The sequence below is a fragment of the Trichechus manatus genome, unplaced genomic scaffold (genome assembly GCF_000243295.1).
Source record: "Trichechus manatus latirostris isolate Lorelei unplaced genomic scaffold, TriManLat1.0 scaffold00057, whole genome shotgun sequence".
Taxonomy (NCBI): Eukaryota; Metazoa; Chordata; class Mammalia; order Sirenia; family Trichechidae; genus Trichechus; species Trichechus manatus.
In genome coordinates, this window is record NW_004443993.1 from 13534295 (window position 1) to 13557282 (window position 22988).

Genomic DNA, 22988 nt, shown 5'->3' on the forward strand with positions numbered 1-22988 from the left:
CTCACACGCTGTCCCCTGACCACTCGCGGCAGCTGTGTGTGCCCGCAGCCCTGCTCTGCTCTCACACGCTGTCCCCTGACCACTCACGGCAGCTGGTCCAGCAGATAGACGGCCACTGTGGCCCTGCCTCACTGCTCAAGGCCTGACGAAAAAGCTCGACCATGTGGCTGGAGGTGTCAGTGCGCACACCCACCTCACCCGACAGCAGGGGTGCTCAGCATGAAGTCTGCAGCCCTGGATTAGTACTGACCGCTACCACAGGCTACCCAACATCCACCCACAGCCCGGGGCCCACCTGATGCCCCCCAGACACCCCGGGGGTCCCACTGCTCCAGACGCGGAGCAAGCCACCCCCCCTGTGACAACACCAGGCTGCTGGTGAAATGGGGGAAGGTGAGAGGCGAGGGGACAGGGTGGCTGTTCCCTGAGGCCGAAATGGCAGCCCGGCCGACGGCAGCGCTTTCGTGACAGTGACCACAGAGGTGGAGAAACCTGTAGGGACCCTCTGTGGCAATTCAGGGCTGCTCGGGGCACCCCTCTGCCAGGAGAGGCAGCTGAGTTCCCAGACGGCAGGGCCCTCCCGAGAGCTGAAACGGGAGTGAGCATGGAATGTTTCCCTTCTCTCTCAAAGAAAAACAAAAAAATTCCAGGCCGGCATTCCAGAGACTGCCTCGCCCTTCCCCACCACAGGGCTCTCCTGAGACTCGGGAGAGGGCCTCCAGGAAACTGATGGACGCGGCCAAGGGGCTGGGAACAGCCAGCGGCCGAGGAGGCGCTCAACGGAGGCTCGCCAGGGAGCCACGGGCCACCGAGGCCAGGCGGCGGCTCACGGGCCACCGAGGCCAGGTGGCGGCTCACGGGCCACCGAGGCCAGGTGGCGGCTCACGGGCCACCGAGGCCAGGCGGCGGCTCACGGCTGCTGGCAGCGGGCAGCCTCAGAAAGAGCGGTTGCTAAGTCGAGTAATTTCACACAAACCAACTCGGGTTTCGGCAACACTGAGTTTCCAATTCTTTCCTCACGCTGACAGCATCTGCCAATGTTTGATAAACATTTCTACCAAAATAACTTCACAGAGTCGACAGCCAGCTCCAAAAGGAAATCTCGGATCCGCTGGCACCATCAGAGAAGGACTGACTATGGCCGAGTCCGCACACAGCGTGGCGCCTGTCTGCGGCGAGGAGGAAGGCAGGAGGGAAGGAGCCCCCTTACCTCTTGGTGTCATAGTCAATTAAAACGTAGTTCTCCATGGCGAGCTTGAGATCTGGGATTTCCTCGCAGACCCATCTGAAATAGAAGCGCAGGAACAACAGCGACTGTTACCCTTAGAGCCGCCCTTCCTCTGAACATTCTTAAACGCTCCCTGTGGCAGTGGTTGCTGTTGGGTGCCACCTAGTAGATTCCGACTCACAGCGGCGACCCCGTGTGACAGAAAAGAACTGCCCCATAGGGTTTCCCAGGCCGTAAGCTTTACAGAAGGCGCCCTGGTTGCACAGTGGTTAAGCACTCAGCTGCTCACTGAAAGATCGGCAGTTCGAACCAACCAGCTGCTCTGCGGGAGAAAGACCTGGCGATCTCGTTCTGTAAAGATGACAGCCTAGGAAACCCTATGGGGCCGTTCTACTCTGTCACTCGGGGTTGCTGTGAATCGGAATCGACTCGACAGCAATGGGTAATCTTTACAGGAGCAGATCACCAGCTCTTCTGCAGTGCCACTGGTTGGGTTCAAACCACCAACCTTTTGGTTAGCAACCCAGCACTTAACCACTGCGCCACCAGGACTCCTTAAACACATTTACTCTTCAAGTACGAAAACAAAAGTCCTCATTACTCAACCCGAATGTGAAAGAAGAGAGGCGTTACTTAGAACAAACATGGCGAAACGTAGGCCCAAGCTGTGAGCTACCCACACTTTACGCAGCTGTAAGCGCAAGCACTGCTGACTCCTGGGAGCTGAAGGAATCGACATGCTACCAGGCTTCGCAAACCAACGGGCTCGAAGCAGAGAGCATGAAAGAAACCCACCTACTAGAAACTAAGCTCGCTGTCGACGAGTCGATTCTGACTCACAGCGACCCTATAGGACAGAGGAGAATTGCCCCACAGGGTTTCCAAGGAGCAGCTGGTGGATTCGAACTGCCAACCTTTTGGTTAGTAGCCAAGTTCTTAACCACTACACCACCAGGGCTCCTCTACTAGAAACTAAAGAGAACTATTATTTGAGGAATTAATTAATCACAAATAACTGGGCTTCTTCAACAAACATTCTAAGAAAGAGAAATGAAGGAGAACCTACAGATTAACAGACTTAGAAAAATACATCAACCATTTGCAAGGTGTAAACATTACTTAGATCCTGACAAAATCCTGAAAGAAAACTACAACAGGGGAGTCATCACTAAAGAGCTTACAAATAAGAAAACAAGCAGTACCCTGAAAACAGCAGCTGATCAGTTCAACCACTTAGATGAAATGAACAAATGCCTTGAAAGACATAAATCACCAAAGCTAACACAAGAAGAAACAGGACATCTTAGCCCTTTATCTATTAAACACTTGAATTTCTAATCAAATACCTTGCAATAAAGAGAACCGCAAGCCCAGATGGCTTCACTGGTGAATTCTGTCAAACATTTAAGAATAAAATAACACCAATCCCACAAAAACTCTTTCAGGGTTTTATGAGGCCAGCAGTACTCTAAGACCAAAATCAGTCATCACAAGAATCGAAATCAACAGACCAACATCCCTCATGAACACAGATACAAATCTCCATTTAAAACACTAGTCAAAAAAATAAAAAATAAAGCATTAGTCGACTGAATCCAGCAACCATGATCAGGTGGTGTTTACCCACGAATGCAGTTGTTTGACATTCTAAAATGCACTGCTGCAATTCATCTCACCAACAGAATAAAGAAGAAAAAAAACGTAGTATGATCATGTCAACAGATGTGGAAAAAGCATGTTACAAACTCAATACCTACTCATGATAAATGGAAAAAAAAAACAACCCCCTTCAGGAAACTTCTGCCCACAGGAAGGGATCTCCTCGGTGTCAGAAAGGGCAGCTTCAAGCTGTTGTTCCTCCGCAACAAACCCCCCCGCCCCCCTGCCAGCAGGGCACACGAGGAAGACCCCGACAGAGGACAGAGGAGAAGGAAGGAGGACCGAGCTCTTTCCTCTCTGCTGGTGGTCCCTGGGCGGTGCAAACAGTTCACACACTCAGCTGTTATCCAAAAGGTCGTAGGTTCAAGTCCACCCAGAGGCCCCTCGGAAGAAAAGCCTGGCGATCTGCTTCTGCGAGCTGAGCCCCTGAAAACCCCGTGGCACGCGGTTCCGCTCGGACACACGTGGGGGCGCCATGGCAGTCCCCAGCAGGAGGCCGTCCCGCGAGCTCAGTTACAGGTTTCCAACATGCAAAAACACAGCTTCATGCTGCCCTCCCACCTCGAACCCCCAACACACACAGACCCCAGCAACCAGCAAGCCAGCACCACCTCCCCAGTGGTCTGGGTCCCCTCCCGAGAAGACCCCTCCAAACTCAAAGCAGCAGGGCGAGCTGAGGCTGGAGTTTCAGCCCCGCAGGGTCTCCCCACTGCAGCGTCTGCCCTCGGTTCCTGCAGCCCTGAGGGCACTAGCTGCGTCCTGGGGCAGTGTGCTCTCTTCACCCCTCGGGTACACAGCGTAACTACACACACCAGGTGAACACCTCTTTAGAGCAAATTCTCTGTTCAGATAACACGTGTGGTTTCTGTCAGAGACCCGGTGGACAGAGAAAACCCGAAGCTAACACCATTCTGGGGGAAAGACTGCACGCACCTCCCCACCCTGGGAACGAGGAGAGGATGTCTGCAGTCACTTCTCTTCAGCCTGGTATCAGCGGTCCCAGCTGGTGCAACTAGGAGCCCTGGTGGCACAAGCGCTAAGCGCTTGGCTGCTAACCAAAAGGTTGGCGGTTCAAACCCACCCAGCAGATCCACGGCAGAAAGACCTGGCAACCTGCTGCCGTGAAGATTTCAGCCTAGAGAGCCCTATGGGGCACTTCTGCTCTGTGACACAGGGTCACTGTGACTTGGGACTGACTGGACGGCACCCAACAGCAGCAGCAGCCAGAAGGACGTGACGAGGAAAACAAATAAGCAGTGTGAAGACCGTCTACGTCTGTCTCTATTCAGACAGGTGATTCCACTCGCAGAAGGTCCTTAGGAATTCAGAGAATCTACTACAACATAAGTGAATTTAGCAAGGTCACAGGACACCAGGTCAACATACAAAATGAACTGTATTTTTATAAACTAACTACAGAGTCCCTGGATGGCATAAAAGGTTAAGCACTTGACTATTAGCCAGTTGAAACCCACCCAGGGGCACCCTGGAAGGGAGGCCTGGCAATCTACTTCTGAAAAGTCCCAGCCTAGAAGACCCCGTGGAGCAGTTCCATTCTGCTCACAATCCATGGCAACTAACAAAACAACAAAGAGGAGCCCTGGGGGGCGCAAAGTTAATGTGCTCACCTCCTAACCGAAAAGTCAGAGGTTCCAGTCCACCCAGAGGTGCCTTGGAAGAAAATACTGGCGATCTACTTCCCAAAGATCACCCACTGAAAACCCTATAGAGCGCAGTTCCACTCTGCACACATGGGGTCGCCATGAGTCAGACCAACTGAATGGTAACTGGTTTTCCCCTAACTGGTGGCTTCCCACCGCAGAGCCTCATCCTGGCTCCTCCCCACTGGAGGTGGGTACATTTTGCCTGCAATCCCAGAGCTCCACCTCTAACAGCAACCAGGAGGCCAACCGGGGGAGCTGCTTCAGCACCCCCACATGCTAAGACCCTCACCCAGTGCAGTAAGAGGCCCCACAACGGTGCATATTCCTTCGCTAGATTTGCCCGTCAATGCACTACAGCTCGCAAACACTCTTTAACGGCTGCTGGGCATTTCATCAGAACTGGAAGGCGCGAAGCTGAGACAACGGGAGAGACACGCATTCCCGCGCCACATGTGCGTAGGTAAGCAGGTCGGGGCGGGTCAAGTCCACGGGGCGGCGCCTCTTCCAGTCCACGTGTGCGCAGGTAAGCAGGTCGGGGCAGGTTAAGTCCACGGGGGCAGCGCCTCTTCCAGTCCACGTGTGCGCAGGTAAGCAGGTCGGGGCAGGTCAAGTCCAAGGGGGCGGCACCTCTTCCAGTCCACATGCGCAGGTAAGCAGGTCGGGGCAGGTCAAGTCCAAGGGGGCGGCGCCTCTTCCAGTCCACATGTGCACAGGTAAGCAGGTCGGGGCAGGTCAAGTCCACAGGGGGTGGGTGGCGCCTCTTCCAGTCCACGTTTAAGGACTTCCTGAAGCTTCTACCTCCTAGGGACATCCTGTGTGCTGAACACTGTTCCTGCATGGTCCCCTCCCCTCCTCCTCACCACCCTGCACGGCAGGGACAAGCGTTCTCCTGTCACAGGGAAGAGGCCGGCCGCTCACAGGGGTGTGCTCAGGGGGTGGACTAGACACCACACTCCCATTTCTTAACCAGCGGCCTTTTTTTATTTTGATAAATCAAACTGAAGCCCACCACTCCCAGCATCCCATGACCACTTGGTTTATGGGTTATGCCAGGTAAAAATGACAGCAGATCCCAAATTCTGAACACTGGGTGGCACAGTGCCTAAGAGCTTAGCTGCTAACCAAAAGGTTGGCAGTTCAAATCCACCAGCCACTCCTTGGAAACCCTATGGGGCAGTTCTGCTCTGTCCTATAGGGTCGCTATGAGTGCGGCAACAGTTTGGTTTTTGAACCCCACGTCAGGCCCCCTGCATGACGTACACAAATCATTCCACTTAATCCTCAGAAGGCCCTTGCAAAGAGATGCCACTCTGCCCCAAGAGCAAACCAAAGAAGCTCAGGGCCATGGGGCGGCATGAGTCCGGGTGGGATCCGCGCCCGGACTCAGGGCCTCTGCCCTCCAGGCCCCACATGGGCCACGTGTAAGGGCCCCAAGGAAGCAGAGAACTGTGAAGGCACATGTGCCACCCAACTGCGAGTCCTGAAGCAGGGCTAGGTTTCTGACCACAAACAGCCAGAACAAGAAGCTGCAAGAGTGCCGCACGAGGCACACGGGATTTCAGGGGACCAGACCCTGGTGTCCACAGTGGAGGACAAAGCCCACTGGAAACAGAACTGCAGCGGGGGAGGGGGTCTTCCTGCCTCTGCACGCGTACAGGACGAGCAGGCTCAGGGTCTGTCAGTGATCTTCAGACCCATGCCCGACAGGGAAGACCCGCCAACTGGGGCTGTGGTTAATTAGCCAAGTCCAAAGGACCGAGAAGAGTGAGGGAACACAAGGAGATGGGGGAGTCCCTTGGGGATGCTGCAGCTCGGGACCACTGCCCCCATTTTACAGGTCAGGAAACTGAGGCTCAGGGAAGTGGAAGCCACGTGACTTGTCCAACGTGGCCTGGCAGATGAGTGGAAAACTGCCATCAAAACATGGGCCTCCCTTGCATCCTACTTTGGTGAGTGGCATCTGGGGTCTTAAAAGCTAGTGAGCGGCCATCACTAAGATGCATCAATTGGTCCCAACCCACATCGAGTAAAGGAGAATGAAGAACACCAAAGTCATAAGGAAAGAATTAGCCCAAGAGACAAAAAGGGCCACATAAACCAGAGACTTCATCAGGCTGAGATCAGAAAAACTAGATGGTGCCCGGCTACCACCAATGACCGCCCTGACAGGGAACACAATAGAGTCCCTGATGGAGCAGGAGAAAGGTGGGGAGCAGAACTCAAATTCTAGTGAAAAGACCAGATTTAATGGTCTGAGACTGGAGGAACCCCAGAAAGCATGGCCCCCGGACTCTCTGTCAACCCAGAACTAGAAGCATTCCCGAGGCCAACTCTTCAGACAAAGACTGGACTGGACTGTGGGACATAAAATGATACTCGTGAGGAGTGTGCTTCTTAGCTCAAGTAGATACATGAGACTAAATGGGCAGCTTCTGTCCGTAGGGGAGATGAGAAGGCAGAGAGGGCCAGGATCTGGCTGAATGGACACGGGAAATCTGGGGTGGAAAGGAGGGGTGTGCTGTCACAGTATAGGGAGAGCAATTAGGGTCACGTAACAATGTGTGTATAAATTTTTGTACAAGAGACTAACTTGAATTGTAAACTTTCACTTAAGGTACAATAAAAAACAAACAAGCAAACATGGGCCTCGCTGACCAAGTTCTTCTCCCTGCTCTACGTCATCATCGTTCTGAGAGGCCGATAAGGAACCTGGCAAAGCAGGGGGCTGTAAAATGTGCTGAAAGCGGGGGGCAAGGTGATGAGAGCACAGAAGAGAAGGTTAAAAAAAGAGAGTGTGGCCGTTGACTCCGACTCATGGTGACCCCACGTGTGTCAGAGTAGAACTGTGCTCCATAGGGTTTTCAACGGCTGTGACGTTTCAGAAGCAGACTGCCAGGCCTGTCTTCCGAGGCGCCTCTGGGTAGACTTGAGCCTCCAACCCTCGGGTTAGCAGCCGAGCACGTTCCCCATTTGCACCACCCAGGGCCTCCGAAGTTTCTGGGAGATAACCCAACTCCCTGTTAGAAAACACATTTAACGTCTGCCGCCCTCTCTTCCACTGTCTTCTTGCCGTCAGGGGGGAGCCAGGCAGGGGCGTCCCGAGTCAGCAAAGCCCGGGACCCGGGAGAACCAGGAACCGGGTCATGGCTTTATGAAGCCGTTGCCCATGGGGCCTTTGGGAGCGCAGGCTACGCCCAGTGCTGAGCAAGCGCTGGCAACTCACCGGATGGTCTCGATGATTTCGTGAGCAGCATCGTGATGTTTGTCCTGAAAAGCAAACGGAAACAGTCTTAAGAGTCGGTCCGTGGCACCTCCCTCAGGTGACCGTGGAGTGCATGGCCGTGGAGGCACTCGAAGAGGAAGACGCTCCCCCCTGCACCTTAATGCCGTCTGCTCGGCTCGCTCCACTTTCCATTTCTCAGCTGACGTAGCTTCCAGGCCCACCACCAAGGCAGGGGCTGCCAGGACCCTCCCCACCAAAGTCACCCCAGCCATTCCCCAGGGGCCTGGGACGCACTGGAAGCTCGATCCCCATCTGATCCCAACAACCAGGAAGCGGGTAGGAGGGCCTACCCAGGGCATCCAGAGCTGCACAAGTGAGTGTGGCCCGGGGCTCAGCCAGGACCAGAGCCACCACTGCACCACCCGGCTGCCGCTGGTCCGGGCCCCCGCAGGCCTGCTGCTGAAAGAGGGACCTTCAGGAGCTGCTCCAGAGCCCTGGCGGGGGTCTCCGCAGCCAGCTGTGCTAGGACCTCAAAACAACAAGGATCAGGATGCGGTGACACAGGTCAGGTCACAGCGTGTGCAGAGGGTTCCAGAGACCCCAGGGTGCAACTTACAGGGGCCCAACTAACGTGGCCTCGGTAGTCGTTGGCTGTACAGCAGCTTTGCTGCCGCCGCCTCACCTCCCGAGGCTGCGGGCATCGGCGCCAGCCCTTCGGCCACCACGGGGGCCTCTTTGGGACTCAGTGATACTCTCTGCCCAGCACCTCTTCTGGTCCCACTGTCACGGGTCCTAGCACAGTGAGGGCAAGGGCCCGGGCCGGGAGCAAGCAGCTGGTGTCCAGTCCCAGAGCTGCCAGCGGAGGCTCCTGAGATCCTGTCAGCCTCCAAGCCCAGGCAACCAGCTTTCACAGCGTGAAAACAAGAGAACAGTAACTACCAAGCAGAGAGGTTTAAGACAGAAGAACGCCTGAGAGGGTCTTAGAATAGTGCCTAGCACATCCCAGCATTCAGTAGTGGTATCACGTCGGCTCGTTAAATACGCTGCCGAGTCCTAAGCCGGCTCTTTTCCAGCCGCTCCGCTGCTGTTCCTGGGCGCCGTCGTGTCCACTCCGACTCACAGCGACCCCGCGTGACACGGCAGACCTGCCCCCAGGGTTTCCCAGGCTGGGATCTTTACAGGGGCACATCGCCAGGTCTTTTCCCCGCGGAGCTGCTGGGTGAGTTCAAACCACAGTCCTTTCAGTTAGCAGCCGAGTGCTTAACCCTTGTGCCACCAGGGCTGCTGAGACAGAATTCACAGAGTATAAGGTTCACCTGCTTAAAGCGAATACTTCAGTGGTTTTTAGTACTTTCAGACTGTGCAACCATCACCACTATCTAACCTCAGGACGTTCTCATCACCCCACACAGAAATCCCGCGCCCGTCAGCGGTCACTCCCCACCCCCACTTCCCCGTCCCCTGGGCAACCACTAACCCACCTTCCCTCTGCGGATCTGCCATCATATCAATGGAATCGTACATACGTGGCCTTCTGTGCTAAGCCTTTTTTTTTAAGGCGAAGAGAAACAAACCCTCCAGCATCCTTAACATTGTTAACTGCCATCAAGCCAATCCCGACTCATGGCCACCCCATGGGCTACAGAGCAGAACTGCCCCACAGGGTTTTCAGGGCTGAAATCTTAACAGAAGCAGATCACCAGGTCTTTTCTTCCATGGTGCTGCTGGGTGGGTTCAAACTGCCAACCTTTAGGTGAGCAGTTGGGCACAGACAGTTCACATCACCCAGGGACCACAGCGTTCTTAATAATACCCTCCAACTGACTTAGGGATCACCTCAAATCTACTGTACCCCATTGTACAGACCAGGTGGGGGCAAAGTAGAGCAGAGCACAATCAGGTAGGGGACTTGGCCTCGTAAGTCGGGGTTCCCACAGGGGGGTCCCCAACTAGCAGCACTGGCACGACCTGGGAACTAGTCAGAAATGCAGACTCCTGGACCCACCCACGGGATCAGAAGCTCCAGCACAGGGCCCAGCGAGCTGCTGTACCAGCGACCCAGTGGTTTGAGAATCCTGATGGGACAGTCCCCTCACACCTCATGATAAACAGCAGAAGACCAACAGGCAGTCACAGCTCTCGTGGGCAAAGGGGAACCTCTGGCCAGTTCTCAAAAAAGCGCATGAAAAGCAAGAACTGGCACAAAGAGGAGAGCGGGGCTGTGCAGGCAGCGGAAACAGGAAGGGGCTGAGCAGACACCTCTCCAGGGAAGACATCCAAATGGCCAACAAGCACGTAAAGAGGCTGGAGGTCATCACTCATCGGGGGATACACGCCGCAACCACAGTGAGATCACTTCACGCCTGCGAGCACGGGCAGTAGAACACCAAGTGTCGGCAAGGATGTAGAGAAACTGGAACCCTTGCATATTGCCAGAGGGACTGTAAAATGGCACAGTCGCTGCAACTCCACTTACGTGAAAAGTCCAGAGGAGGCAAATCCAGAAACAGGAAGTAGGTAAGTGCCAGGGGCTGGGGGAGGGCGAGGGGGAGTGACAGCTGATGGGTGTGGGCTTGCTTCTTTCCTTCCTTCCTCTCTCCCTTCCTTCCTTCCTTCTTTATTGTGGTGATACACACAACACAAAATTTGCCATTTTAATCATTTTCAAATGTACATCCCAGTGGCTTTTAGTACGTTTCCTGTATTGAATGGCCATCCCCACTGTTTCTTTCCAAAACTTTTCCATCACCCTAACAGAAACCGTGTACCCACTAAGCAGTGACTCCCCTCCCCCCAGCCCCTGGGAAGCACTCATCTACTCTCTGTCTCTGCATGTGCCTCTTCTAGACATCTCAGACGCATGGGATCAAACAAACCGGGTCATTTGGGTCTGGCTTCTTTCACTGAGCATCACGTCTGCAAGGTTCATCCACGTCATACACGTCCCAGAACCTCATTCCTCCTTATGGCCGAGTAAGATGCCCTCGTGTGGATGGCCCCCGCTGCGTTTACCCATCACCTGCTGATGGACACGTGGGTTGTTTCCAACTCTGGGCTACTGTGAGTAGCGCTGCAATGAACACGGGTGTACATGAGGCTGTGTGCATCCCTGCTTCCAATTCTTTTGGGGGTCTATCCAGGAGAGGAGTTGCTGGTCATACGGTAATTCTATGCTTAACTACAGTGTCTTTTCGGGGTGATGAAAATGTTCTAAAACTGGCTTTGGTGAAGGCTGCACAACTCTGTGAATACACTGAAAACCACTGAATTGTACGCCTTAAAAGGGTGAATTGTATGTTGTGTGAATTATATCTCCACAAAGCTGTCAACAACAACAGACTCCATTAAAAGCAGCCCCACCCCTCAGTCTGAGGTATTTATGAGAGTTTATAAGAGATCCACATGACTGACCTACCCTGTTGTTAGTTACATTCACTGAGACCCAACTAGGGTCTTCTCAGGAGTTGACTGGCTCCTGGATCCAATCACCCTGACAAAGGAGAAAAGCAGCCACGCTCTTGTCTAAGAACTATGGAAGAGATAATCCAGCCCGCACAGCAAAGGGTAAAATGAGAAGAAAGTTACAGGAGTGATGAGGGTAAAGTCATTCCGGAAGGGTGAAACCAACTCTCCAGGATGGGAAGGGGCCCTCTTTCTCCAAGGACACTTGCCCTGAGGGAAGCCAGCCGCCATGTTGTGAGGAGACTCAAGCAGCTCTATGGAGCCATCTGCAGGGAGAGAAACTGGAACCTCCAGCCAACAGCCATGTGAGGGACCCATCTTGGAAGCAGCTCCTCCAGACCCAGTGGAGCCTTCAGATGATGACCACCGCACCCCCGGCCGATTTCTTGACTGTAACTTCATGAGAGACCCTTAGCCAGAACCATGCAGCAGTTCAGCTACTCCCATATTCTTGACCCTCAGAAACGACATGAGATGATAAATGTTGTTTTAAGCTGCTTAATGTTGGGTTAATCTGTTATGCAGCGATGAACAGCAGGTTTTGTGTTTGGGCTGACGAACTTTGCTGGTAGCACTGCCCAGGAGAATGAATTTTACAATAACAGGAGGACTTGATACTAACACTAGAAAAGGCCCCCAACAGCATGTACATGTACAATCCAGCACAAGTACTCCCACAAGTACGGGATGTGTGAGCACGCATGCAGCAGGAGCTCCACGTGGCAGGAGCTGGGCTAAGCCTGGACGTGCACTCCCTCTCTGATCCTCACTATGAGGATGCAGAAAAAGGTGCCTGGATTTGGTTTCATTGGTGATGAGATGAAAAACGAGTTTCCTCAGCTTTCAAACCAGATGAAAAGGAAGAGAAAAAGCTCCCGGTGGCCCCTTCTAAGACCTCCACGCGGCCCTCCGAGGGACTGGCCAGTTTCCCCAGACAGTTGTGAGATGAGATGTGCGAGTGGCGCCGTGCTGATCACCCATCTGGGATTCGAGGCTCTCACAGCTGCCAGAGCCCTGGTGGTGCAGTGGTTAAGAGCTCGGCTGCTAACCAAGAGGTCAGCAGTTCGAATCTATCAGCTGCTCCTTGGAAACCCTGTGGGGCAGTTCTACTCTATCCTGTAGGGTCTCTATGAGCCAGAATTGACTCAACAGGAATGGGGTTTTTTTTTGTTTGTTTGTTTCACGGCTGCTAGCCAGCGACCTCTTTGTCCCACTTCCCAGGCCTCCAGGAGAGAAATGAGCAGGGAGCCAACCTGGGACGCCTTACCTAGGACAGCCCCAGGAGGCCCCCATCTGCGGCCCAGTCTGTCTTGTTCCGCAGACACACACCCCTACTCCCAGTCCTTCTCCTTCTCCGTCCTAGGCCAAGTTCACGGCCCAGGACGTGGCCCACGGCAGAAGCCCACGTATGCTGAGTTAAGTGATTAACCCACGCTCTTCTCTCTAATTACAACAGAGCACCCAAAAGAACCAGCTGAGAAGACACCCTTTCATATAAAAATCCATCTTAGCCGAATGCTGGTAACTACAAACGGGGTGATGGGGACACGGCGTTCACTACTAGTTTCTCTGCGTTGGTGGTTACTGAAAACTTTCCACAATAAATAAAAACATCAATGTCTTAAGCTGCACACTGCATGAGACTCCCAGGCAGATGAAATAACTGGGAGAGAAACAGCCCGGCAATGAGTCACAGCTCCAAGCAGCCAAGGACAGGTGGCCACCCTGCCAGTGCTGCCCCTCGAGTCCCCAGTGCTCAGTGCCAGCGCCAACCTGAGCAGCCACAGACAGGCAACGCTGGGCAGAAGACACTGCAGGCCATGACAGCCCTCCAATGGCATCTGACTGCCTGAGGGTGATGCTGACTGAGCCAGTCCCAAGTCCACGCCACACGGGCCCTTGGGCAGATACACAGGACGTAGATGGTGGTGATGGCTACACAACACTGCACGGAGTGCCACTGAACTGTACACTCAAAAATGCCTAAAATGACTAATTTTAAGTCATGTATGTTTTATCACAATAAAAGAAAGTCAACTAGCATTAAAAAAAAAAAAAAATGATGTGACCTTCAGGACATAATAACCCAAAAGTGTCCAGAAAAGGAATTGTTGCCGTTGAATCAATTCCAACTCATAGTGACCCCATGTGACACAGCAGAACTGCCCCATAGGCTTTCCAGGCAGTAACCTTTACTGAAGCAGATCATCGGGCCTTCTATGGAGCTGCTGGCCTCAGAGAAGAAACCAGTCTACAGGGCTAACAGCCTACACGAGCCACAGCCTCATCTACCCGGAGACCAGAAGAACAGATTGTGCCCAGCTACCACTACCAACCATTCTGCTCAGAGCCACAATAGCTGGACCCTGAGAGAATGGGAGGAAAGCATGAAACAGAACTCAAATTCTTAGAAAGTGCACTTACTGGACCAGTTGATGCTGGAGGACTCCCTGAGACTATCGCCCTGAGACGCTCTTTAAACCTAGAACCAAAACTATCCCGACGTCACCTCTCAGCGAAATAAGAGACTGCACACAAAATAAAAGAGTATTAGCCGTGAATACTGTACTTCGTGAGATCAAAAGGTCAACAATTACTTTAAAGCAAAGATAAGAAGGGGCAGGGAAACTAGAGCACTGGAAACAGAACAACCAGAACATAATTACAGAGAATGTTGACACACTGTAAAAAATGTAACTGATATCACTGTACGATTTGTGCAGAAATTACCAAATGGGAGTCTAATGTGCTATGTAAATTATCACCAAAAACACAATGAAATATTTTAAAAAAACCTACTTCCATCTGTTTCTTTCAACTTTCTTTTTTTTTGGCATGGCTACTAAAAAATTTGGGATTACACAGTGGCTCGTGGTATTTCTACTGGGCAGCGCCGACGCAGAGAGGAGGGCACGGCACCTAGCTCTATCCTTACACTGGAACGAGCATGTTTCCACTTGATCCTCGACTTGAAGTCCGAAACGGGTCCTGGTTCCCGCCCAAATCCGCGCAGCTGGTTAACAGCAGAGCTGGGACCAGAGATGGGTCCTGCTCTCTGACCGGCCTCCCCCTATGGGAACGGGGACCCATTTGGAGGGGGCTATGCCGGCTGTCTTCAGACTCCACAGGAGTCTCCACCGTATAGCTCTGGGGGCCAGGGCTAAGACCAAGACAGGGTTGACAAGGAAAACTCCGCAGGTCTGATAAAAATCAACGCATCCGCAGCAGTTTGAGCTGCCCGACGGCCAAAGGCGCTACACTGGAAAATCCCGAGCACCATGGCGTGGAGGTCTTCAAGGTGAGACACAGGAATCGCCAGCACTGTCCTTGCCCTCATCACAGCAAGCGCTTTAGCCGCCAGAGCGCTCTGAGCCGAGGCTGAGGCCAAGGGCGTGATGAGGGGAGAGGAAAGCAGACATGGAGGGGCCGCAGGCACGTGGGTGGAAAGTTCTAGGGAAACCCTGCCTCCAGGGAAAACAGATGTGCGCAGGGACTTCTGGGCCTGGGATTCCCCACACACCAAGAAACCAGTGCAGAACAGACCCTGTGGTCTGGAGAACCCACGCGCGGCGGACCACCTGCGAATTCCAACTGTGTCCACCTCCAGCAAGGTACGTTATGAGCAGTACCCCGGTTCGTGTGGCTCACCCCCCAGGATAAACGCCAGACACCTTACCAGTGGGCCTCAAGACCCCACAACCTGGCCCGTCCACAAAGGGGAGTATTACTCAGTCATAAAAAGGAATGAAGGATGGACGCGTGCTACAGCACGTCAGAACCTTGAAAACACCATGCTGAGTGAAACAAGTCAGTTGCGAAAGGACGTTTATCGCGTGACCTCCCATATATGAAAAAGCAAATACATTGAAACTGAAGATTATCAGTGGTCACCATGAATGGGAAGGGGGAGGCGGGGTTTTTGCTTGCGGGGCAGTGAGCTTATGTTAATGGGGGAGGAACAACTTTAAAATGGAGGATGAGAATGGCTGTGTAACTCGAAGAATGTAATCTACATCACTGAATCGTCTATGAAGAAATTGTTGCGCTGGCGTATGTTTTGCTATGTACATTTTCACAATAAAGTTGAAAACCTAGAAAGGAATGAAGCAGCGATACACACTCCAACACGGACGGACCTCGGAAACACGACGCTCAGTCAGAGAAGCCAGACACAAAAGGCCGCGTGTTGTGTGATCCCACTGACACGAAATGTCCAGGAGAGGCAAAGCCACAGCGACAAAACGGATTAGGGGTTGCCAGCGGCTGGGAGAGGGGGAGAAAAGAGGACAGCCTTCGTTCTGGAAGGCAGGGAACCCAGGAACCCAGGAACCAATTACTGGCAGTCACAGGAGGTCAGCCTCCTCCAGATTCCAGCAAATTTGAAAGGAGACCCCAAAATGTTCTGTGTCTTAACTGCATCAATGTCCAGAATACATTACATCATTCTATCATTGTATAAGAAGTTCCCATAAGCGATAACAGGGTAGAAGACACAGGATTCTCTCTGCCTCATCTCTTTTATCTGCATGTAAAAAAGCAATTGCATCTACCACTACAGCTGCATCTACAACAATCTCATGGTCCTGTTGTCGTCAAAGTCCATTACAACTCATGGTGACCCCGTGCGATACAGAGCAGAACTGCTCCGTAAGGTTTTTGTTATGGATTGAATCGTGTTCCCAAAATATGCGTATCAATTTGGCTAGGCCATGATTCCCAGTACCGTGTGACTGTCCACCACTTTGTCATCTGATGTGATTTTCCTACGTGTTGTAAATCCTACCTCTATGATGTTAATGAGGCAGCATTAGCAGCATTATGTTAATGGGGCAGGGCTTAATCTACAAGATCAGGTTATGTCTTAAGACAATCTCTTTTGATATAAGAGAGAAGCCAGCAGAGAGACTTGGGGACCTCATATCACCAAGAAAGCAACACCAAGAGCAGAGTGCCTCCTCTGGACTCGAGATTCCTGCGATGAGAAGCTCCTAGACCAGGAGACTGATGACAGAGCCCAGAGAGAGAGAGACAGCCTTCCCCTGGAGCTGGTGCCCTGAATTCAGACTTCTAGCCTCCTAGACTGGAAGAGAATAAATTTCTCTTTGCTAAAGCCATCCACTTGAGGTATTTCTGTTATAGCAGCACTAGATGACTAAGACAGTTTTCTTGGCTTTAAACTCTGTGGAAACAAATCACCAGGCCTTTCTTCCGTGGCACTACCAGGTGAGTTCAAACCACCAAACTTTAGGTTAGTAGTTGAAAGCAAAAACTGTTTGCACCACCCAAGGACCCTGAAATTGCAAATGCATCTACACTTACCTCAGAATAAAAAGTCTGATAAGAAAAAAAAGGGAAGGATCCAAGCTCCCAGAGGTCTCCCTGCTGCTCCACCCACTCTCCCCTCCACTACCCCGTAAACATCCAAAGCTCCTACACTTCCTTCTGCTCTCAAACATGACCCATCAGGAACCCAATGAAGAGCATGTATTTGAATATTAAGAGACTTGACTATAAAAGTTGACATTTGATGAAACCAAGCGTATTCTGTTTTTCATTGCCTTTTTATTGCTGTTGAAAGTATACGCAGCAAAACATATACCAATTCAACAATTTCTACCCGTACAATTCAGTGACATTGATTACATTCTTCAAGTTGTGCAACCCTTCTCACCGTCCTTTTCCGAATTGTTCCTCCCCCACCGACATAAACTCACTGCCCCCTAAGTTTCCTATCTAATGTTTTGAGTTGCTGTTGTCTATTTGATCCCATACAGATAGCTCTTAAAAGACCACAATGCTCAAGGCAGACATTTTTAACTTTATATAAGCTAACCTACTGTTTGGTTTAAAGAAGTCTCCAGTGAGTATTTTTGGTTTTAAGTTTAAAGATTATCTCAGGAAACAGTTTTGGGGTTTGTTCCCTTTTTAAAGTAGCTAAGTACTTTGCCCACGCAATACAATCACAGGGTTAAGCTGCCTTCTTCCACTTGAGCTGTGATTAACAGGCTACTCATAAAACCGAGGTCAGCGTCAGAAATAGTTTCTGAGTCACAGGAGGGATTGCTCACCCGCCCTCCCCAGCTACTACTCATCTGAAGGCGGGAAGGGCACGCTGCTCACATGACTCACTAGAAACCCGGGCCTTTCCTGGGAGGAAGCAGCAGGCTCGTGCTTGTGGCTGGTCCCACAGCCAGTGGGAGGCTGCATCTGAACCAGCCCTGGCAGCCGCCCACGGCCTTAATTCGTCACAGAGGGGACTGTGCCATTGGCTAGCCCTCGCTGATTCTTCCCACACCCGTTGTCGTCACCACTTCAAATACCACTTACTCCCTTCTGAGTCAAGACCTAGTTTTCCCACCAAAAAAAAAAGAGACACATCCCGCTTTGAAGAGGCTATAGTGCGCTGCATGCAAAAAGCAAATACCCAGTAACTGTCAGTCAACATAAGAACAGGAATTTCCCTTCCTTCCTTCCTGTTCTTTGGATCTGCCAACTACGTGAAACTCCATCCCCAAAGCTGGACGCTGAGCGTGGACGGTTGATGGTAGTTCCCACTTCCTCCTACAGATGGCCCCTCCTCCACGAAGCCATCCACCCCTCCCCTTAGGCAAAGTGGCAGCTGCTCCATCGGAGATCTCAGCTGACCCTATACACATGGCACTGTAACTCTACTAAGGGCCCAGTGGTGCTTCAGTGGGAGAACTGTCCCCTTCCATGCGCAAGGCCCGGGTTCCCTTCCCAGCCAATGTAAACTACTGTGCAGCCACCATCAGCGGAGGCTTGCATGCTGTTGCGATGCTGAACAGGTTTCAGCAGAGCTTCGAGAGTAAGACAGTTAGGAAGAAAGGCCTGGTGACCAACTTCCAAAAATCAGCCAGTGAAAACCCTGTGGATCACAACGGTCTGATCCGCAACTGATCATGGGGACACTGCAGGACCAGGCAGAGTTTCATTCCACTGTGCCTGGGGTTGCCGTGAGTCGGGGGCCAGTATCACAGCAGCTAACAATATAACTCTATTGAAATTTTTGTTTATAGATAACCTGTCGTTGTTGATGGAGCCCTGGTGGCACAGTGGTTAAGCATTCGACTGCTAACCAAAAGGTCGGCAGTTCGAATCTACCAGCTGGTCCTTGGAAACTCTTGGAACAGTCTACCCTGCCCTATAGGGTCACACTTTTGGTTTTGTTGTTGTTAGGTGCTGTTGAGTCAACTGCGACTGATAACGACCCCATGTGACAGATTAGAACTGCCTCTTAGGGTTTTCTAGACTGTAATTTTCTTTTTTTCATCATTGTACTTTAAATGAAGATTTACAGAACAACCTAACTTCTCATTAAACAGTACACATACTGTTTTGTGACACTGGTTACCAACCCCACGTGTCAACACTCTCCCTTCTCGACCCTGGGTTCCCTATTACCAGTTTTCCTGTCCCCTACTGCCTTCTAGCCCTTGCCCTTGAGCTGTTGTGCCCCTTTAGTCTCGTTTTGTTTTATGGGCCTGTCTAATCTTTCGCTGAAGGGTGAACCTTGGGAGTGACTTCATTACTGAGCTAAAAGGGTGTCCGGGGCCCATACTCTCGGGGTTTCTCCAGTCTCTGTCAGGCCAGTAAGTCTGGTCTTTTTTTGTGAATTAGAATTTTGTTCTACATTTTTCTCACCTCTGTCTGGGACCCTCGATTGTGATCCCTGTCGGAGCAGTCAGTGGTGGTAGCCGGGCACCATCTAGTTGTGCTGGACTCAGTCTGGTGGAGGCCGTGGTAGTTGTGGTCCATTAGTCCTTTGGACTAATCTTTCCCCTGTGTCTTTAGTTTTCTTCATTCTCCCTCGCTCCCAATGGGGTGAGACCAGTGGAGTATCTCAGATGGCTGCTAACAAGCTTTTAAGACCCCAGATGCTACTCACCAAAGTAGAATGTAGAACATTTTTTTTATTAACTACATTATGTCTAGGCTGTAATCTTTACAGAAGCAGATCACCAGCTCTTTCTCCTGTGGAGTCACTGTGTGGGTTCGAACCATCGACTTTCAGTTAGCAGCCAAGCACTTAACTGTTGCACCACCAGGGCTCCTAAAGACAGATAATCGACCCACCTTCGTTTTATAAGTTTCTTGAGGATAAGTTTCCTATCATCCCTTCCCCACCAGGAACACTATACAAGTTCAGCAAGTGCTTGTGGAATGAATCAAACGTGTGGTCAGCTCAGCAATGTGACCTTTCCAGCACTCAGCTTCCCAAACGGCATGCTCCCTTAATGGGATCGTCACCGAATCGTAACAAAATAGGAATTTATCGATAGAGTCCCGCTGCCTCGTTTCCCGCGAGAAGGCAAAATTCCTCAATGAGAGCAGCAAGAAGTAAAAGGCGCCACTGTGACGTTGTCCGGAGGCGGCTGTGCACCACCCAGCCAAGAGCCCCACTGGCGGGAGGGGGAGTCTGGCCGCGCTGAGCCTGACTGAGCGCTAGAAACCCAAAGCCGGGGGAGGGTGGACTAGCACAGGGCCTGCTGACGTCAAGCGGAGAACTGGGGCCAGGAGGGCAGCACACGCCCGCCCCTGCCAAGTGAGGTCCCAGCCAGGGAGGGAAAGGCACTCCGCGGCACAGGACCGCCACACATTAGAAAGCTGGCCCACGCCAGTGAGGAACAGAAGGCCTCATTTACACCGGGGAGCCAGATGAAGCTAGCACCAGGTCAGCTTACAAACCACCTCTCCTTTCTCCTCCCCGCATGAAAGGCACGTGGTCTCCAACACCCAGCCAGATACAAGGGGACTGTCTCCAGAGGAACTTTCTTTCAGTGTCAGGGGGAGCGGGAGGCAGCTCAGCAAGACCAAGTGATCTGATGCCTGGATATCGGTTTGTAGTATACAATGAAAGATTTAAGTACCACGAAATAGCATTTTTTAAAAATGTAAAAACGTTCAACATACACTTACCACCACCAATCTAAACCCAGCTCATTGCCATCCAGTCTGTTTAGACTCACGGCAACCCGTGTGTTACAGAGTACAGCTGTGCCCTATGGGGTTCTCTTGGCCGTAATCGTTACAAAGGCAGATCACCAGGCCTTTCTTCCACGGCATCTCCGGCTAGGTCTGAACCGCCAACCTTTCTGTAGCAGCTGAGAGCAACCATTTGCACCACCCGGAACCTACACTTACCATAGCCTCAGCAATTGAAAATTGAGTGTTCTCCCAAGTGAAATGAAAACTTCAGTTCATGTAAAAATGGCACGCATATGGTTAAGGTGGCTTTACCCATAATCACCAAAAACTGAAAACATCCCACATGTCTGCAACATGCGGGCAGATATAACCAAACCATGGTACGTATGGTATAAAAAGGAACATTCTGATACATGGAACAGCCACATGAATGAATCTCACATACATTGTGCCCAGCGAAAGAAGCCAGAATCAAAAAGCAACAAACTGTGTGATTCCATTTACCTGACTTTCTGAAAAAGGCAAAACTATGGGACAGAGGTTGCTACAAATGGTTAAATGCTGACCCACTAACCAAAAGGTTGGCGTTTCAAACGCACCCAGAGGTGACTCAGCAGACAGGCCTGGAGATCTGCTTCTGAAAGTTTACAGCCTTGAAAACCCACTGGAGCAGTTTTATTCCACACACATGGGGTTGTCATGAGCTGGAATTGACTCCATGGCAACCGACAACATAGGGACAGAGAACAGATCAGTGGTTGCCAGGGGTTATGAGAAGGGTGGACTACTAAGAGGTAGCAGAAGGGGATTTTGAGGGATGATGGAACTGCTCCATACCTTGATGGTGGTGGTGGTGGTGGTCACACAACACTATGCAGCTGTCAAGAATTACGGAAATGCACATCAAAAAGACCAATTGTACTGTGTCCGCTAAAAAAAAAATGAAAACTAAAAGATGTAATGATCAACAAGGAGTCAACAGTTGGATCTTGATTAAAAAGAGGGAAAAAACGTGGAACAGAACTTCAAATTCTTATTGGAAACCAGGATACTGGAAACGTTGAGACCAGAGGAACTCCTGAATCTACCGCCTGGAAACAGCTTTTAAGCCTTGAAATGCAACTATCCCATGAAGTCATCTTTAAACTAAACAATTCAGCTCACTTAATAACGTTCACCTTCAGCACTGTGCTCTTTTAAACAATTATCCATACGAGCTTGAACTGACAACAGTAACTCTAAAACACAGACAAGAACTTTCAGAGGCAGAGAGCCTAGGTGAAGGATGGTGAAAAATTACGGGCAGAAACGAGGAGAATAGTGACACAATGTGAAGCTTGTAACCACTGACAGTGAACTGTACATGTAAAACCTGAATAGATGTATGTACTGCCACGTGTATACTTTCAGCCAAAATTTAAAAAATCATAATGATCCAGACAACCGCTGAGCCTAAGATGATGAGTGCTACCAGAAAGGAGAAGAGAGGTGGAGACCAGCGGAACGGTTAGATTTTGAACGTGGAAACCGGTAAAAAAGCCCTTTCGTTTCTCCCAGACTTTCAGTTTCGCTCGCCTTGGCCGTTCTCCCGCCCAGGTCACACCCTGAGCTGCCCGACTGGAAAAGCGAGAGCCCCAGGGCTCAACCTCGCCTCCGGGCGCAGGATGAGCAAAAATAGCCAGCGCCGGCGCGCGCAGGCCCGGCTGGAAACCGCAGTCGTGCCTCACCGAACCTTCCAACTCTCAAAGAACCCGGCGGCGCCAGACGCCAACGCCGGCTCCCGCCCCGCCCCCGCCCAGACGTTTCCAAAATGACGCTCCACCTGCGCGCGCGTCCAGAGCGTGCGGGTTTCCCCCTGCGGGTGCCGGGCGGGCCCCGTCCCCCCCTGAAAATCCGGGCGTGCAAAAGGACAGCTCGAAAGACGCCCGCCAACCGTGCTGGCGTCACTTTCTACTCCACATGCTCGTTGCTCAGCACCCGTCGGGCGCCCAGGAGAAACGGCCACACACAAACGTCCCACCCGGGGGCCGTGACAGTGCCACGCGCGTGGGTTTCTGGAATCGGCCAGAGCGCGCCTTTGTAAATTTCCACTCGGCCACCCAGCGCCCTGGCATTTCCCAGGGTCAGGCCAGTCCTCGCGACTACAGAGAAGAAAATTCCTAATTTAAAAAAAAAAAAAAAAAGAGGGAAGGGGACGGGAAAGGGTATCCTCAAAACAAAATAAAACTAAGCTGAGTCCCGTTCAATACCTAACTTCACGGTGGAGAATGGTACCTGGCACGTTTTGGACACTCAAGTAATGACTGATCCGTGACTGGACTCTAATAAAAATGAATTACATCTAAGAAAAAGGAAAAACTGAGGATCTTGACAGCGCAAAAATAAACGGCCGAGAAAACTTAATGTCAAAAAGGAGAAGACCGAAAACCCGGGGGGCCGGCCCGGCCGCGGGTGCCCTGGGGGTTACCGACCCCGCTCCGGCAACGGCAGCCGGGAGCTCGGGGCGCCCCTCGGAGGGAGCGCGGGGTCCCCGTCCCCGCCTCCGCGCCCGGGGAGCTGGGAAACGGCCGCACGGTCCCCTGTTGGGGCTCCAGGAGGATCTCAAGCGCGTTTTTTCTGGAAGTGGCTCCGTTTCTGGGGTGGGCCCGGCGAGCGCGCGCCGCGGGGCCGGGGCCGGGGCCGGGGGGTACTCACGTAGACGGGCAGCGGCCACGGGTAGACGGCGGGCTCGGCCCCCACGGGCGACTTGAGCCTCAGCTCCAGCTTCTCGCCCATGTCGGCGCGCACTGCCGCCGCACCATGCTAG

At 52.0% G+C, this 22988-nt stretch overlaps 1 protein-coding gene across 1 annotated transcript in view; it reads right to left on the reverse strand.

Moving 5' to 3' along the window:
• DOT1L (DOT1 like histone lysine methyltransferase) overlaps positions 1–22982 on the reverse strand; it is a 59045-nt gene extending 36063 nt beyond the window's left edge. The window contains exons 1-3 of the mRNA XM_004378498.2: positions 22877–22982; positions 7775–7818; positions 1211–1285 (exon numbers count right to left, since the gene is read on the reverse strand). Coding sequence (XP_004378555.1) covers positions 1211–1285; positions 7775–7818; positions 22877–22957 — 200 coding nt within the window. The 5' untranslated portion in view covers positions 22958–22982. The remainder of the gene's footprint in view (positions 1–1210; positions 1286–7774; positions 7819–22876) is intronic.
• Positions 22983–22988: the final 6 nt, after the last annotated feature.